The sequence below is a fragment of the Pagrus pagrus genome, assembly GCF_965226575.1.
Source record: "Pagrus pagrus genome assembly, chromosome: 14".
Lineage (NCBI taxonomy): Eukaryota > Metazoa > Chordata > Actinopteri > Spariformes > Sparidae > Pagrus > Pagrus pagrus.
Genome location: NC_140198.1, coordinates 21,630,688 through 21,649,924, shown reverse-complemented (window position 1 = coordinate 21,649,924; position 19,237 = coordinate 21,630,688). Strand labels below are relative to the sequence as shown.

The following is a 19,237-nucleotide window of genomic DNA, read 5'->3' as shown; positions in this document are numbered from 1 at the left end:
GCCTCTGTGTGACTGCCAGCTCACCTGCCCATTGGCGAGAAGTCTGAGGTAAAACCCTCAAAAACCCTCCAATATGCGCAGAGATGGGCGGCGGCGCTTTTACGCAGGCTCTCAAGTGTCTCAAGTTAAAACTCCTGCGCGCTATTCTCGCGGAGTATGTCGAGGGTCCGGACGGGTAGATGCGTGGGAGCCACCGTGTAGACACCCAGCGGACTCCCAACACTTTGGGGATTTAAATCTCTTCGAGGGGAAACAAAAGCACCGGACATCTTCTCCAACATAACCTCGGCACAGTGACTATTCTCGGATGGTTTGGATCACATCCGCTGCCAAGATGTTCTACAGACTTCTCCTGTGTTTCACAGTAACAGGTTTTGTCTCCGCGCAGCCTGACAGCGCTGGACTATTTTACGCACTCAGATCGGAGCTGTCAGAGGATGCGATCTTGGTGGCCAACAACGGAATACGCGTGCCTTTCGGGAGGTCGGTCTTCATCGATCCCATCAATGATCTGGTGATCCAGACGCAGCCGGGGGACCGCTGCAGCATCACCGTGCTGGATAACGACCCGCTCTCGCAGAGACCGGGGCACCTCTCTCCCAAAAAGTTTCCGTGCGATTTCGGTCCCAATGATGTGACATACTCCCACTACGGGTCGAGAAGTCCGGCGAAAGACAGAGTGAGGCTGCAGCTCAGGTATGACGCGCAAACCGAAACCGTTATTATCCCGTTCATGATGGAGGTGGAAGTAGTTTTTACGCAGCTAGAGTTACTCACCAAAAACATGCCTCTCACTGTCGATAATCTGCAAGGGATCAGCAACCCCATTGATAAGAAGATTTTAGAGTTTACTTACGACAGAGACGCTCATAAATGTGAGGTGACATCCCTGTCGAGCGGCAGCGCGCTGCCCAGATATGGGAGACTCGTCGACGGGGGGAAACTTTCAACAATGATGGACTGTGATGACTTCACGCAAGCCGACATCCGCTACGAGCACACGTTTGATCGCAAGTCTCCAAACAGGGACTATGTTCCCATGGTGGTGGAGCTGCACGATAAGGAGGGAAACCTCCTGAAACAGGAGTATTTTCATCTCATGATCCGCATCAGAGAGGGAGAGGAAAACACTGCCCCCAAACCCAGCTTTGTGTCCATGATGATGATGGAGATCAGCCAGTTTGTCATGACCGCCCTCACCCCTGACATGCTGGCTGCTGAGGATGCAGAGTCAGACCCAGATGAGCTTATTTTCAACATCACCTCTCCCTTATCCTACGAGGAGGGCTACATAGTCAGCACCGATGACAGAAACCTCCCCATCACATCTTTCTACCAGAGAGACCTGCGTGATCTGAAAATTGCTTACAAGCCCCCCTCCCTGGACTCAGACACAGAGAGGATTTTCCAGCTGGAGTTTGAAGTGGTGGACACAGACGGGGCCGTCTCAGACCCCTTCGCTTTTATGATAGTTGTGAAGCCCATGAACTCCCTGGCCCCCGTCGTGACACGCAACACGGGTCAGCTGCTGTACGAGGGGCAGTCTCGGCCTCTCTTCAGCGCCCACAACCTGGAGATCAGCGACGAAGACAACCTGGACGCTGTCAGCATCACGGTGGTGGACGGGCTGCGCCACGGGGACCTCATGGTGCTGGGCTCTCACAGGAAATTCTTCACGCCTGCTGACCTTACAACGGGGGTGGTTGTGTACCAGCACGATGGCAGCGACACATACAGCGACAACATTGTGTTCAAGATGTCGGATGGGAAAAACGAAGTAGAGTTCCTGTTTCCCATCACAATCGTTCCCACTGATGACGAGCCGCCGATTATAAATGCAAACACTGGCCTTGTGCTGTTCAAAAACCAGATGATGCCTATATCGCCGCTCATGCTCAGCGCTGCAGATATCGACTCAGAGGACTCGACTATTAAATTCACCATCGTCCCTCCGTTTTCTACAATCGGCACCCTGCTGCTGAGACAGTCGGATGCCCCAGAGGACCCCTCCTCCTGGAAGTTCAACGCCGAGGACGAAGTGTACGAGAAGGAGGTGACAGAGTGGCTTCAGAAAGATATCACAGACGGGAAGTTGTTTTACAAGCACACAGGCCCTCACAACACAGAAACCATCATGGATCAGTTTGTGTTCACAGTTCAGGATGATAACGACCCCCCCAACGAGTCAGGAGAGGCCGTATTCATGATCCGGGTTTTACCCATAGATGACGTGCCCCCTGAGCTCTTCCCTGGCACCACCCTGCAGATGACAGTTCAGGAGTACAAGCTCACTCACTTTAGCAAAGAAGTCCTGCGCTACACTGATTCAGACTCCGAGGATCGTGACCTCAAATACACAGTTATCCAACCGCCGATAGATACAGATGAAAACAACCAAGTTGTGTTTGGTTCTTTGGTTCTGACGGACAGCCCAGACACCGAAGTCACAGAGTTCACACAAGCTCAAATCAACCATCACAAGATCTCATACGGCCCACCAGATGTGGAGCTCGGGATTACGGCCCATGTGGTGCAGTTTCGTTACACAGTCGAGGACACGGCTGGGAACAGCGTCGAAGGGGCTTTCACTATCTACCTCCAGCCCGTCAACAACAAACCCCCTCAGATCACAAACACAGGCCTCACTGTGTTCGAGCGAGGCATGCACATCATAAGTATCGCTGAGCTAGACGCAGCAGATCTCGACACAGATAGCAGACAGATCACCTTCACTCTCATCCGGCTCCCCAAACATGGCCAGGTTCAGGTTGCATTCACTGACCTAGATATAAAAGGGGTTTTCAGACTGGAGGATATCTCAGAGGGGAAGATATCATACATTCATGGCGGGGAGGAGACGACGAGTGATGAATTTCAGCTGGATGTCAGCGATGGGATTCATGTTGTAACCGTGACAGTCAAAGTTAATGTAAAGCCTGTCGATGATGAAACTCCGACAGTCAGCCTTCCCGCGGGAACAATCGGCTCTCATATGGATGTGCTGGAGAACGGAGCCACGGAGATCACTACTAATGTCATTCAGGGCCATGATGATGACACAGATGACCTCCAGCTGACCTTTATTGTGGAAGACCCTCCCGTTATGGGTGAGATACTAGTCAAAGGAGTGCCTGCCACTAGGTTTACACAGGCTGATATTATTAACGGCGTGGTTGTGTATGCACACACTGGAGGCGAGATTGGTCTCGCATCTCAGCAGGACGGCTTCAACCTGACTCTCACAGACATGTCCGATGATTGGACAGTCGGTGGCAATAAGGTCAACGGAGTGCAAGTTCGAGTCACTATCCTTCCTGTTGACAGCCAGGCCCCTGAGGTTGGAGTCGGGATTCAATTCAGCGTCATTGAAGGGGAGAAGTACGGCATCAGCCCTCAGCACTTGAACGCTGATGATAATGACACTCCAACGGATGATATCCTTTGCACCATCATCGTCCAGCCCACTGCGGGCTATGTGGAAAATATATCACCTGCCCCAGGCTCAGAAAAGTCCAGATCAGGAACAGCTATCAGTGCTTTTACCATCAGAGACATCAGGGAGGGGAATATCCACTATGTGCAGAGCATTCACAAAGGAGTAGAGCCGGTGGAGGACAGGTTCACATTTAGGTGCTCTGATGGCATCAATTTCTCCGAGAATCATTTCTTTCCAATCGTTATCATCCCAGCAAATGATGAAAAGCCGGAGATTTATCTAAGGGAGATAGTGGTGATGGAGGGGATGAACATCGTCATCGACACTCCAATTCTGAACGGCGCCGATGCCGATATTCCACCTGAGGAGCTGATGTTCATCATTTCCAGACCTCCCAAACATGGCGCCATTTTAAACCAGCTACCCACGGGCTCGGTTTTGGTGACTAATTTCACTTTAGAGCAGATTAGGGAGGCATCAAGTATTATTTATGAGCACGATGACTCAGAGACAACAGAGGACAGCTTTGATGTGACTCTGACTGATGGGAAGTACACTGTGCAGAAAACAGCCATGGTTTTGATCATTCCTATTGATGACGAGACCCCAAGAATGCTAATCAACGACGGCCTGGAGGTGGAAATCGGCGAGACCAAAGAGATTGACAACAAAATGCTTAAAGCAACAGATTTAGATTCAGACGACAGTACGCTCACATTTATCATCCGGTTCGGGCCTGGTCAGGGTCTCCTGCAGAGAAAAACCCCATCCGGGTCTCTGGAGAACATCACGCTCGGCATGAATTTCACACAGGCTGAGCTCGACGAAGGACTTATACTCTACACACACAACGGCCAGGAGGGCATCAGAGACTTGGTCAAATTTGACGTCACGGATGGAATGAACCCACTGATTGATCGTTATTTCTACATCACTGTGGGCAGCATCGACATGGTGTTCCCCGATGTGGTTAGTAAAGGCGTGGCTCTGAAAGAAGGTGGCAGAGTGACTTTAACTACAGATCTTCTCAGCACGACTGACCTCAACAGCCCTGATGAGAACTTAGCCTTCACTGTCACAAGGGCCCCTGTCAGAGGCCACTTGGAGTGCACAGACACTCCTGGGATGCCCATTGTGTCTTTTACTCAGCTCCAGCTGGCTGGCAGTAAGATTTACTACATCCACACCTCAGATGATGAGGTGAAAATGGACAGTTTTGAGTTTGAAGTCACTGACGGCTACAATCCTATTTTCAGAACATTCCGAGTCTCTATTGTGGATGTCGATAATAAAAAACCTGTTGTGACTGTGAATAGTTTAGTGGTCACAGAGGGACAGACTAAGCTGATCACACCATTTGAGCTCACTGCTGAGGATCAGGACACAGCAGAGAAGCTGCTGAAATTCATCGTCACCCAGCTGCCTGTTCATGGTAAACTCCTCTACAACCGGTCCGCGCCCGTCACCAGCTTCACCAAACAAGACCTGAATGAAAACCTCATCAGTTACAAACACGACGGAACTGAATCCTCAGAGGACTCTTTCTCCTTTACCGTCAGTGACGGCACACACACTGACTTTTATGTTTTCCCCGACACTGTGTTCGAAACTCGCCGCCCTCAAACCATGACGATCACCATTGTGGCGATCGACAACGGCGTCCCCCAGATCGTGGTGAATAAAGGCGCACCCACTTTGAAGGTCTTGACCAGGGGTCACCTGGGGTTCCCCATCAGCCCCAAAGTGCTGAGGGCGGAGGACAGAGACAGCAGCCCCGCCTCCCTGAAGTTCCACATCACCACGCAGCCCAAACATGGGTACATCATCAACCTGGGACACGGGAACGACTCCATCAACACGTTTAGTCAAGGTAAGCCCTGAAACAAACACCCACCCGTGTCACCTTTGTATAAACATTGCACGTGGATGATGTAATCAACTGACATGGATTTTGTTAAAGGATAAGTTCAGCCTAAAAATGAAAAATTCAGTTGTTATCTACTCGCCCCTACGCCGATGGAAAGTCAGGTGACGTGTCGTACAGTAGTTTGCAAAACATTTCTGGAGCTTCACATGAAAGTCAGCTTTGCAGCATTCTCCTAAATAACTGAAGTAGATGGGGACTTGTTTTAAAATGCAAGAAAAAAAAAACACAAAATGGCTCCATACAGCTCATCTGGTGTAATCCAATCCGGACGCTCCAAGATCCCAAATTGATTTGAAAAGATGTTATTTACACACTTTTTTTAACCTGATATCTTCACTGTACCTGCTGAGAGTCAGCGCCCATCCAGTCTGAAGTGGGTGCATGAGCTCAACCGCGCATTAGTGGTGTACATATCATCTTTTCAAATCAACTTGGGATCTCTGGGTTTTCCAAGAACTGTAAAGAGCCGTTTCATGTTTTTTTTATGGTTGTTTTTTTTAATGTTTTTAAAACAAGTCCCCATCTACTTCAGTGGTTTAGGAGGATGCTGTGATACTCATTTGTTGTGATGCTCCAATAATGTTTTGCGGGCTACAAAACTTCCCCCGACTTCCCACCGGCATTAGTGTTAGTAGATAATGTCTAATTAAATTTTTCGAGTGAACTTATCCTCTAGTGCTGTTCAGTGTTTGAATGATGGCGGAAAAAAAGGCTGTTTTAAAATGTAATCTGTTATATCTCGTAAACAAAATGATTATGAAAGGTCATTACCATCTCAAATATAACAACAATTATTGCAAATTATTATAGTAAACAAAATTACAGAATTACAGAATGCCTTTCACTACTCAAAGTCCTGGTAAGGACTGCTCATTTAGCCAATAGATGTGGTTTTAATCATCATTTAATTAAAAAGTTATAATCCCCTAATGTGTCATGTGATAACCCTCAGTAGAAAACATTCAGTTACAAAGTACAAAAAAATTTCCTGCAAAGCTGCAAGTTTTGATTAATTTTTCACACCTCCGACCAAAGATTTTAATTTATGGGGTAATAATTATTCATATGTGTGACAAGTGCAGGCTTGGGAATTTCAATAGTTAATTCCTGGGCCTGATTTAGATGTGCCTCGCTCATCAAATCATAATTAGCAGACCAAAGTTAGAGGCTGATGTTTTCGCGCAAATGTCTTGTAGACGGTTAGAGATGAATAATTTATCATTTCTGCATCTCGGGGGAAGTGTTCACATCTGATGTTCTCCACAGTGGTTTGTTAAATGAAGCGGGGCAGAAGTAGAGGATCATGTGAAAAGGTCAGTGCAGACCTTTTAGTGACAGGATGGCATTCGAGTTATAGCACATTCAGACGGCTTGACCGGCACAGTGAGAATAAAAAATCGTATAAAGCGCTGAAACTTCTCAGCATGGTACATTTCCCACACGCCGCCAACGCACAGAGGGGAGATTTGCCACCTGAGCTTTGAATTTACAAACATTTCTGCATGTGTGCATGTCTGTTTATTGATAAGGCAGAATCTGGTGAACAATGCCGCTGATTGAGGCTTAAAGCGATGCAATCAATGCAGGATTTCACATCACGCTGGGGCAATTATGCGAACAAGTGACAAAATTCACCTGCTCGTGCCACAGCCTGGCACAAGCACCGACAGCGGCTGAGAGCACAGAGAGGGGAAAGAGCCCTTCAGTCTGCAGGAGACGGACACTTCTGACAACTGCTGTGCCGCTGCGGTCTCTGAAAAAAAAAAAAGGGCGCTAGATGAGTCGAGTGTGGCGAGGAGAGAGACGCGAAGGGGCAGAAGAGGGGGCAGAGAGAGCAAGTAAAGTAGAAGAGAGTGCAAATGAGGCAGGGGGAAACAGGGAGGGGGGCGGGGGTGTAGGTGGCATGAGAGAAATAAAGAATGAGGGAAGGGGCGTGAGAGAGTGACTGAGAGAGAGCAAACAGGCTCGTCAGAAGAAGCAGTCAGGTGAAAGAGACAATCCCCGGCTCTTTATTTACTCATCCTATTTCCAGGGCACATCCCAGGAGGCTTTTCTCTTTAAATATTTGATGAAGATTGTGGCCTTGGTTCACAGCGTTGACTTTATATTTGCAAGGTCCTTGGGTTCAAGGCTGCTTGACAACACTCCAGAGAACATCTTTTTTCTTGCTGCCTCTACAAATCGATACTCGCTAATGTGAAAACAATGCCCTGAGAAAATCTTCACCATGTATAAATATAAAATGGTCGCGCTGGTACACAGTGGTCTGTCTCCGTGTTGAAGGGAAGAAGGAGAGGCAGAAATGACGGGAAGCCACCTAAGAGGTTTAAGATGTGTCCCAGGCAGGAGTCAAGGGTTTATACTTTTATGAACCTCCTTCCTCTACCATCTATTATTGAAGGAGGTGGTTCGCAGGGGCCAAGCCCTTTCACAGTCTCGATGATTTTTTCTGCTCTGCGATAGAGAATGGTGGAAAAAATGCAGGCAGAGCCCTGTAATTCGGACAAGTTGGGAAACAGCTGTGGAAGTGTAGGTGCCCGCCACAGTCCTGTTTTTAACATTCTTGCCCTCGTCTGTCATTAAAAGATCCACTGTCACCTGGTTTTTCGGGGCTGTTGACTCAGCGAGCCGGCAGGTTCGGGATTTAAACGTTTTCTGTTGGTTTAGCTCGAGCTGTCTCAGATTGGAGGTTGCGGCCTTATCATCCTGGATTACGGATGCATGACTTTCAGAATGCTCTCTCTGGTAGAAAATTGTTCATGCTGAGTGCTGATAAGGAACTGAATCAGTGTGATACTAGAGACCTGCTGTTACTGCGGCTGATACGGTGCTGAGGCGGGACAGCTCCCATCTTTGAACAATTACTCGACAGAGAGAGCGCTTGAACGAGCCATAAAGCCCTAATACAGCTTCAAAGTGCATCTGAGGCTATTTCTGTGGCCAGCGTGAATTTTATTTTAATCTTGAAATGCAAATTGTTTTATAAATATGTGTTTTTAATCTTGACAAGGGCAAAGCTTTTTGGTGAACAATGTGTAATTTAGCCGTCACCTTGCTTTAAGTCCGAGCAAGGAGGTTGTTAAAAGTTTCATCATGCTTCATCTCACATTGACACGACAGTGTAACCCTGCGCTTTAAAATGCAGAGCAGCCCTCATTTACATTCTGTCATTAATTACAAAAAACATTTGCTGTTGTTTGCTTGTCATTTCGAATTTTGTTTGTGTTCCTTTGTCGCTTTTGAGGTGACAGGGTTTCACCATATTGTGCTTTTTTGTATAACGGTTTAATCACTGCAAAAGACTAAAGTTTCTTCTCTTTTCTACAGCTGATATTGATGAACTGAACGTCTGCTATGTGTTGCGAAATGAAGAAAATGCAACTTCTGATCTCTTCCACTTCTCCGTCGAGGATAACGGTAAGCTTTCACCATTTTATCTTCATATTTGCATTTAAATTTCAGCCACTTTTTTGAGCAGAAAGGTCCTGAACATGTTGCCAAATGGCATTTCAGCAAATGGTGATTGCTACAAATTGGCTGAGGTGAAGATCAAACCTGTCACTTTCTGAATACAGTATGGCCTCTCTAACCTTTACACTCGTCTCCTGGGGTGAATCTGTACCGCTCCTCTTTTCGTTGAGTCTCACTGGCGTAGATGTCAGGGTTCAGACAATCACTCGCCACTCACACGCTAACTCACAACTCATGACTGTGATGGAGCTGCGAGTCGTCTGTCAAGCCTCATATTTCAGCTCAGAGTGAGTTTAATTTTGCCCATTGTTGCTGGCAGATTTTACAAACAGTTCAAGGAAGGATATTTGTGATATTTATGTTGTTTTCATGCATAATCAGCGGGCTAAATGGAAGCCATCAAGTCTGTCAGCTTCAGATGATTTACGCTGAATTTTATTCACCATTTGCCTGTGAAGTGATCTGCCATTCAGGGCAGCTATGCAGCTGTGCGTCAGAATGTCAATTTTTGACAGAAATGTGCGCCGACCAGAGGTCCTTTTTCTGTATCTGTATTCTCCAAATGATGCTACATCATATTAGCTCACCGGTGAAGTGATAAGACTTCCAGGTCGATCAAATATAGAAAATGTATTTTTGTGGTGCGGAGATTAACGCGCATCATTTTCACAGTTCAATGATTTAATGAGACCGCCTGCATAATTTGTGGATATGACTCCAGGATGTGTCAAGAAGTATTACTGTGTATTCTGTCTCGATGCAAGGATGATTTCTCAGGAGGTTTTTTGTGGCGGCAGAGAGAGGAGCATACTTTGAAGTACATGTATGGAAGAAGCTACACAAAACATATTTTAACGTTTTTAACTGTTTGCCTTCAGAAGGTCTCGTTCACAGGGCTGTGAGCGTTCCAGTTTGAAGGCAAACAACAAGCTTTCATTTTCATGCGTAAAACTGACTGCAGATGCAATCTAGCTGTCAATCACTCCCTGATTTTATGAAGCAGCCACTTTAAATTCTGTGCATTTTGGTCCATATGTGCGTGAAATCAGCATCCATTTACCGAGGCGGCAGCCAATTAAGCAATCAGCGACTGGGAGTCTCGTATAGGAAATTTCTGCCGGTGAAGGAAAACTTGGGAGGTGGTTGCAAAAAAGGAAAAGAAATGTAGTAAAAGCGGAACAGAAATGATCATTAATGGAGTAAGACTTCGCTTTTGAAACCATTATTTGTACACTGAACTATCCCTGTTTAAATTAGCAGGCCCTGAGAACAAAACACATACGAGTGTTGCAGATACCAATACACACAAAAGGCTGGTTGTTTAAGTTTTGTTAGAAGCACATTCCCTTGGTTTTCTTATGGTAATATGACCAGGGGGGCCTTTAACTAATAAACCTAAAGATTATATATTATAAGTGAGGTTTGTAAAGCAATGCCGTGGAAGTTATATAGCACATGGAATAACTAGATGTCCAGATTTCATATTAAAGTAATAAAGCAGTCAGGATGAATGCTTTCATAAAACCTTCACATTGTAGTTTGTGGCACGACCAAAGAGCCACAATCCTCAGTCGACACTTATGATGCTTTTAAAAAGGGGTGTAGTTACTGGCTTCTGTTTTGGAGTGGTGCAAAAAATACTTCAGGTTCATCATTTTATTTTGGTTACTACTAGAATAGGTTTACATGCTCCAGTGCTCAAAAAACACATTCGTTTCCTCACACTGTCCAGTCCTGCAGCACTGTATTCACCGTCTCTCTGAAACGCTCTGTTTTAGCTCCTGTCTCTTTAAGACCTCCCTCCTGACGGGTCAGCTCACACACGCCTGAGCCAGCACTGCTAACTACAACAGAGCAGCTGCGCTAAATCAATTATTACGCGACAAACTAGAGTTAAAGGCTACTGGCGAGGGAGAGAGGAGTTTCTGATTGAGTTGGACCTTTTTAACTTTCAGGATCTCTTACATGTGCAAGAACCTGAAGGAAAGGAAAAATAAATCATAATAGCTCTCCTTTAAATGTGCACCTACTTATTTGTACAGAAATCCAGCAGTTTGTGCAGTCTTCACACCTAATACACCACCCATTTTTGTGCAATCCTCTCTTTAATGTGCAGTAAAATATAATAGTGTACTTGTTTTTATGAGATCAGACGTTTAAGTACAGAATGCATTTGGAACAAGTTGCACCAGACTCTTAGCTCTCTCTGTTAGTTCATTTTTTCCTGCTGTATGATCAGATATGACGGTGCTGTATTAAACGCTAAGCACTCGCAGAACAATTGATGTAGAGCCTCGTAAGCCTCCCATCATTGGGGTATTTAAATTTAATGGACTTTGCGGAGAAAATTCTCAGACTCACATTCAGAAACTCAGCTTAATAACACATCACTTCTCAGCGAATCACAGGACTGCGAGATGATGTATCATAAAGTGTGGAGAACGTGGGTCGCTTTTTCAAGGTTACTTTGTACATCGGCCGGGGCTGCGTTTGCTCATCAGTTACAGTGGGGTTTAAAAGTAAATGGAGGTTATCTCCTCCAGTTTTAACGACCAAACTTCAACAATTAAGTGTGCCCTACATGTCAGACAAGAAGAAAGATGTGTATTGCACACTTTCTGTGTGAAAACATGGCTTTGTGAATTAACCGTAGACCCATTTTAGAAGTGATTTTTTTATACTATGGTGCTATTGCACTTAGAAGAAAGTGCTAATGTGTAGAATAGTAACGTTCCTTTATGCACATGAAAGGAGGAACATTGACTAATTGATTGTCCATGCTCCTGTTTTTCTTCTTCTTTTTCTCTGCGAGTCTGGCCCAAGGCTGTTCAGGATCCGCTTAATCGACTCCTCCTGCCTGAAAGCCTCTATTTTACAGGAAGTGAGCATTATGTTCTTGTAACACGTTAATGTATATGTCAGCGGATACACCTACGTACAGTATATATTATAAAGACCTGTTAAATCACTTATCCAGATGTGTGCTGGCTCACACTCACGCAAACAGTCCCACACATGCATGCACAGCAGAACACAGAGGGGTAGCCGTAGGCTAAGGAGCCATCAGGCCTGCAGCACAAAGAGGTGTTTGATATTTAAGAGCCCAGGCAGCATTGTGGGTGATGAGAGCCCTGGGCGTTTGAGCCGGGCAGAGCTCCGGGGCTGCCACTGGTAATTATGTGGCCCTATTACAGGCTCATCTACAGGGGAAGAGTGTCAGGAAGCACCCTCTGTCCCAGGTTAAGACCAGCTGGGATCACTATAGTTAACTGTAATGGGCCGGAACACACGTTTGTTTCCCAGGCTTCTCTTTGGCTGTCGGATGTTTGGATAGCTATAACAGAGCAATGGAAGACAACACAAATTACAAGGAGGGAAATTTGAAGATCAGGAAAACAAAAAACAAACAAATGAAAAGCAGCAAATCATCACATTTGAGAAGTTGATCAAATGATTATCATGATAGTTGTGATTAATTTCAGTTGTTTGACTAATTGATTAATTATCTAATTGTTTGAGTTCTACTTTAAAGGTTAGTTTCGACTGATTTTTAAATCCTGGTGCCTACATTACCCACAATGCAACTGAACAATTTATCAGATTACATGCAGCTTCCTCTGGAGCTACGAAAGGCTTTATCCTACTTTTTCCACATATGCAGTAGCACTCCACAAGGTCTGTAAACACACTTTAATATGTAAAACTGGTGGAGTTACCCTTTGAGCTTTGCCACATTTTCTCTCTTATCTCTAGTGGATGTTTTCGATATCCATCGCTAAGATTTCTCTGCCACTGACATGAAACTATGTAATTGGATTGTGTCAGTGTCACAGTGACTGGGATAACAAATCCCAGTGTCGACAGTGTTCACTGGAACAGCTTTCTCCCAAAGATGCAGCCCCCATAAAAAAGAAATCTGAGGACACCTGGACACTTTTTCCTTCTTTAGAGATGTTTTCATTGCTGTTAGCGTGACAAACAAAATTCCATTCACCTCCACTGTATTTGCTTGGAAGCGGAAATCTCAGAGATGGATATTTCAATAAGACCAAAGCTCTCTTCCACTGAGGGTTAGTGAGAACTCACCCAGCTTTTTTTCTTTAATATGGAGAAATTTGCATGACAATAGCCCTGCTACTTAAAAAGACAATATATCATAGCGATGATTTGTAATTTCCATGTAATTGCAATGCAAGAGGTGTTTTGTACATTCACACACACACGCAAAGATCTTTTCTGAGAAGAACAGCAATTTTCCTCCTGACCTCTTCGTCTCGTCTCGTCTTTCTCCCCCGTATATTTCTCCTCCCACTGCCAAAAATATTGATTGTCACAATAGAATCATTTCATCCCATCTTCACCCTTCCTTGCCCATGAGCTGTGCCGACACACCACTGCGTTATCTGGCGTCACAACAATCCCCTCGAACACCCCGTGCAGCTTCTATATTCCCATTTTTCACCGCATATAATAGACATTACATCACTAACATGTCTTGATTATAACGGAATACTTTGTGTGTGACTTCTGCAGACTATTTTGCAAGGGCACCAGCTCTTAGTCATCAGTCTTGTTTGTGGATGATGTGTTATTGAGTGTCAATCTGCGCTGTCACTGTGGCTTTTTGTCTCCTCCCTTCAAAGGGCTTCCTCATAAAATGCGGCACCAACACTTGAGATGAAATGACCTCCTTGTGTTGTCCTCTTCTCTGTTAAGTGATAAGCAAATCAGTCCCCCCAAAAAGGAAACAAATCAGTTCGATAACTTGAAAACTCTCTGTGAGCCCTGAATACACTGAATGTAAATGGCATAATCCGGTTTTAGATGTCTGGGTTTTCCGTGAATTCGTGGTATTGAAAAAGCTGTCTTTCATTTGCTTCCAAAGTTGCGGCACATTTGTTGTGGGACAACTTTTCCCAATCCTCTCTGAATCCATCTCGCCCGCTTCGGAGTTAAGATGCGAAAAAGAAGCTAAAAATAACAAACAATTACAGGCTTAAAGTGGCTGTCAGCGTGGCCACAAATGGAGCAGGTTAATCCCTTGACCCTCCTCTTTGTTGTCGTTAACCTGTCCTGCAAAGTTCCCTGATCAGGGCAGAATTGCGAGGTAACACATCAGCATGCAGCACAGAGCGACACACACACTAACACTTCCCCTGGCTTTAGGAGAGGATTCTCTTTATCTGTCGGCATTCAGGAATTTACTGTCACTCACTTCTCCCGGGGCCCAACTCTCCTATCTTCATCCTCTTCATCTCTCCCTTCACACACTGTCAGACTTAGATCTTGTTGGGACGTGTTTTATTCATTTCCCATTCTTGTACCCCATTTTCATTGTACATTTCCTTCTTTAGTGTTATTTTTGTCTGTCAATGTCCCCTGTTCCTTCCCGAGGTACAGTGTTAATATTTTGCCCTCCTGTCTCGCCCAGTTTAATCTCAAAGTGCGCGGCGGTTTATTGTGCCGTGTGTCGACTTTGTCTCCGGCATCAAGATTCGGTTTTACTGTCACACCCTCGCTGTCTTTTTCCCGCTGTCTGTCCCCGCCTGCCGTGTTTGTCTGTCAGCGGAGGCGCTGACGGATCGCTCTGTTGTGGGATTACAGCACATTCTGCAGCAGCGAATGTCACTCGCGATGATCTGCATCTCATTAGAGCGAAGAGATGAGGGTGTGAGACTTGTTGAAGCGATGTGACGGGATTTTTTCATCATGTTAATCATCTTTGATTCTGTGTTTCACCGTGCTCCGACAGCCCGACGCTCGACATGTAAACACGCGAGCGTGACCGAACACCCTCTAATCTCAAGAATAAACACAGAAGTGGATCTTTCTGGCATTTATTTTGCCAAAAAATTGCTCTGATGTACAATCTTCGACTGTATGAATATGTTGCTCCTAATTATAATCTTTAGTTTCTCTGTTACCTTTTTTTCTACGCAGATACTTTTTCTTTTTTTTCATCTATTTTCTCCCACTCCTTTCTCCGTCTTACTTTTTCTCTAATCGAAATAAAACCTGTAGGAAAGTGACAATCCCAGCTCACATAATCTCATTCTTTGCATGTCCTCCTCGCCTGCTGTCATTTCATTTTTAATGGATCTTAATGGACCTTTAATCCGAATTTAAATCATTTAAACATCACTTAAAGTGGTGCTTTATTTGCATTCTTCTGCTCGCGCTGCAGCGTAAAAGGACACGGCGCTTGGGAGCTGTTGTGAGCTCTGCTTTATTGTTTGCATTTTGAAAGCCTTTAATAAAAACTATACATCTAGAAGCAAGCGTTAAAGCCGCTGAAGCGAAACTGAACATTTTCTGGCAAAATAAAATTGAGTTTTACACAGTCGGAGGGGATAATGGAGGGAAATGAGAGCAGGAAAAAAGAAAAAAAGTGGGACCCAGAGATTTCAGTATCTAGTTTATCACTTCTGCTCTCAGACACAGTTTGCTCTCACGAGTGCCAGGAACTGTCCTGAGACACATTAAACTCATCCCTATGTTAAATTTTATATTGGTGGCATGGGGAGACTTGAGTGCTGGAGCTGGAGTGATCGACTTTCTGCAATTTGCTTTCAGGTGTCATCATCATGCAGGCACTTACACACACGCGCAGCCGTACAACCGCAGACACGTACACCTCAAGGAAGCCGCCACTTCTTTGTCCTCAAGCCTTCTCCCTTCAAGCAACGCCCAGGGTCATATATGGCTGTCTTTGTAGACATCAGTGGAAAACCTCACGGTTATTAAGTGTATCACATGAACTTCAAAGCGGCGAGGATCCTCTGCCCTGGATGTCAGTTTCTTTATGGTTTCATGTGCGAGGTCGCTTAAGGTGTTCCTGCAGCACAGTCATGCCTGATGGCTGTTGAACGCAGGGAGGAAACAATGCATTATTCTGTGGCACGCAACTTTTATCTCCTCAGGATGGAGGAGGGGAGGGTGATGTATGTGGACTCCGCTTCCTCTGTTGCCCACAGGCACGCACGGAGACACACAGGCACAGCCACATATCGTGTGTGTAATACTCCCTGATACAAACAGCAGCAGATCTACCCTGGCGTTTGATTTGGTTTGACACCCTGTGAAGTGACTGATCAAACGCACCGACTCAAGAAATAATCCCTACACACATGTAAAGCAGCAGGCCAGACAGTCGAAATGGTCTTGATCCTGTTAAATTAACAACAAAGAAACGTTGCCCGCGTTGGCTTCTTTAACTTGCCCTCGAGTTGAGCGGCATTTTAAATGCTCGAGTTTGCCCAAGGCCATGAATTCCTGGTCAGCCTACTGATATCCACCACATCTCTGGAGATATCTGCTATCATGCCGATTGCCTTGGGCGAAGTGTAAATGTAGTGACACACACACTCACAGAATACACACACAGACGCACATTATGGGGCTGCTAAAAAGAGCTATAGGCAGGAGAATAGAGAACTCCAGCACACTCCTCTGACTCGCAGTAAACTTTATTCGAGTTTAAACATTTCAGTTCTTGATTGATTGGTTTGATTAATGGATTATCAGACAGAGGAAAAGACAAAGAATACAAAGAATAAGTCCTTTGTAAACACTTATTTCCAACATGCCACCAAGTTGCTGAAAGAAACCCAATTACCAGAGTAAATGTTGGCAATGTACATCTCTGCAAACCGCAGATATTTTCCAACTTTACGTCTGTTCAGTTTTCAGTTTCATGGTGTAACAACGCTGTGCTTATGTTCTGTTTCAGGCACAAATACCACTTGGTTAGGATTAGGAAAACATTATGTTTTTGGCAAAAAAAACAAGCCTGGTTTTGTCGCCACAAACATGGCTGCAGATGTCCAGACATCTCGTCAAAAAAATATTATTTTTGCCACAAAGACGGCTGGACAAGATTCTCCTTTTTTTGCCACAAACGACGCTCAAAATGTCTCGACGTCTCATTAAAAGAACACTGTCTGGTTTTTCTGGCTCTTAATGTCCTTACGCCTCCTTAAAAACACGCAGTTTTGTTGCCACAAACAGCTCAAAATGTCTCAATGTCTTAAAGGAGTATTTTTCTGCCCAAAAACATGGCTGTAACATTATGCGCAACTTTGACCGTATCCATGGTTTGCAGAAACATAAACTACCAACATTTATTCTGGCGACTGGCCTGAGCTCCCACATCAAAAAACAAAGACGGCTAAAGTAACAACGTCACTATAAAGATCAGGTTAAACTTTATCTGATGAAGGTCTCAGGTCTGAAACTTTGCATGGATAGTTCCTCCTATGCACCTGTCTGCAGGAAACAGAAAGTGTGCATGAGCCTTTACAGTTAAGAGGCTGCTGAAAGACCGGTAAAATGGCTGCTTTCACTCTGTTATATGCATAGCCCCACACACATGCACACACTCTTTGTAGAAGAAAGAAACAGCTGAGTGCAGAAGCCTTCATAATCTTTTGTGCCACTAGTTGCTCACGCGTCAAGCCTCCCAGTGTTGGTACAGTGGCTGCCACACATCTATCAGGCCCAGCTAAAAGGTGCTGAAACATCCTGAGGGGGAGTGAAGCATTTGTAGTTTGTCAACCATCAGAAATCATGCAGAGAGGCACTCCTGTCAGCAGGATGGTGCGTGGGCTCCTATTACTACTGAAATATAACTGTTAGTCTATTTTAGCGGGGTGTCGCAGCACTTCACATGTAACCTGCTCTGTAAAAAGGAGCACGTTGCCAGCCGAATAAATAGCAGATTTAGCGATTCCTTCCTAGTTCAGTGTTTCTCAAAAGTTTCTCACGCCGAGACTGATCATTGGATTTGTTGGTTGCATCTATCTGTGCGGCTGTCATGCGCTGGGAGTTGGGGACTCGGATACAAAGGAGGCAGATGGAGACGTAACAGTGAGGGAAGGGCCTCGCCGCCAGCAGCAGAATAGATGTACTGAGCAGCAGACGGCATCGTCTTGCTATGAAAAATTTCCTTTGATTTTGGGTGTGAACTCTCAGATGTGCACACTCACACGCACTCTCAGGCGCACAGCTGAAAGACAAGACAGACGTGATTTTTTTTTTTTTTTTAGGACTGAAGCGAATAGTTTAATCTCACATTTGTTTTGAATGACAAAATAAAGTCAGTAAGAATCTGCATTTATTTTTTTATATCCAGTGATGTGTCTGATCTCAACACAGGCTGTTACAGTACATGCTCCAGCTGTCTCTGTTTTGAGGGGTGACCTCATACAGCATAGGCACATTCTCTCTTCTATGTGTGTTATATGCTACACATAAAATGTGAGTTACGTTTATTGGACAAGCACAAGTCAGTATTGGAAAAGAGTTTAAAAAAGGATTTTCAGGGACTCTGATCGGAAGATTTAATGTGGCAATTTCAAAATCACGGTCGCTGTCAGGTTGCAGGATGAGTGCTCTATTCAGATCTGCTGTGGTGGACTTTGAGAGACTGTGTTATGTCTTTATTGTCTGACGATTTCTTTATGGGCCCAAGAAGGAAATGAATTGTGTGGCTCTGTAAAAGTACTGTTACCACAAAATACTCATAGTGCAGAAAAAATGGTCCCTGTCAGGCTTTTACTATTGTATCTGATGTTTTTTTATTAAAGTTTTCACCTGTCAGTCGGTTGTTTTCTCAGCAGGATTGCACAAAAACTGCTAAACGGATTTCCATCAAACTTGAATGGAGGATGCGTCTCAGCCCAGAACAGACTCCATTAACTTTTGGTGCTGATCCAGATAAAGGGACAGATCCAGGAATCTTTTTTCTCACTTTCTTTAACATTGATTCAGATCCTCATAAAAATGGAGATTACAGTTGAATCTGCATTGTTTTGTTGTCCTAATGGTTGTCTGGTGATCTTAAATTAGGGTTGAGCAGTTATTTGTGTTTAATATCTAGAATGATACGGGGGATTTGAGTCTGATATTGGATCAGACTTGATTGAATTAAAGGGGACTGTTGGGCCTTGGCAGAGGTTTGTGCTCTACTGAGTGCCATTCTAGTATCAGTACTACATTAATGTGTATTTTGTATTTTACTGCTATGGTTGTTTAAGCCAGAGCTAACTTTAACTACTTTATATACGGTTGGGTAGTTTAGAAGTTACATTATGTTGCTTTAATCTACAGCAATGCTTCATATTCTATAAAATCTTCATGTCCTGAGAGCTTGTTTTCAGCTTTGTGAAGCATTTCCAGCGAATCCAAGAGGGTTTTTTAATCATTTATTCTGCCTAAAGCAACATTATGTAACTTTTTTAACTTAAAGTAACAGCTTCATAATCATGTTGATGGTACAGCGTCTTGTAATAGGCTGAATGGTGTCTCTGTCTCAGCCATGCGTCACTTGTTTCTGCCAAATCTCACAAATTTCTACATAATGTTGCTTTAAGTACAGTAATTGAGTTGTTGTACGAGTCACAATC

The 19,237-nt window shown here is 44.6% G+C and overlaps 1 protein-coding gene across 1 annotated transcript in view; it reads left to right on the top strand.

Moving 5' to 3' along the window:
* The first annotated feature begins 205 nt into the window (after positions 1 to 205).
* The window catches only part of frem2a (FRAS1 related extracellular matrix 2a), a 69,817-nt gene continuing 50,785 nt past the window's right edge, over positions 206 to 19,237 (top strand). Inside the window, exons 1-2 of the mRNA XM_084374529.1 lie at positions 206 to 5,306; positions 8,691 to 8,780. Coding sequence (XP_084230655.1) covers positions 308 to 5,306; positions 8,691 to 8,780 — 5,089 coding nt within the window. The 5' untranslated portion in view covers positions 206 to 307. The remainder of the gene's footprint in view (positions 5,307 to 8,690; positions 8,781 to 19,237) is intronic.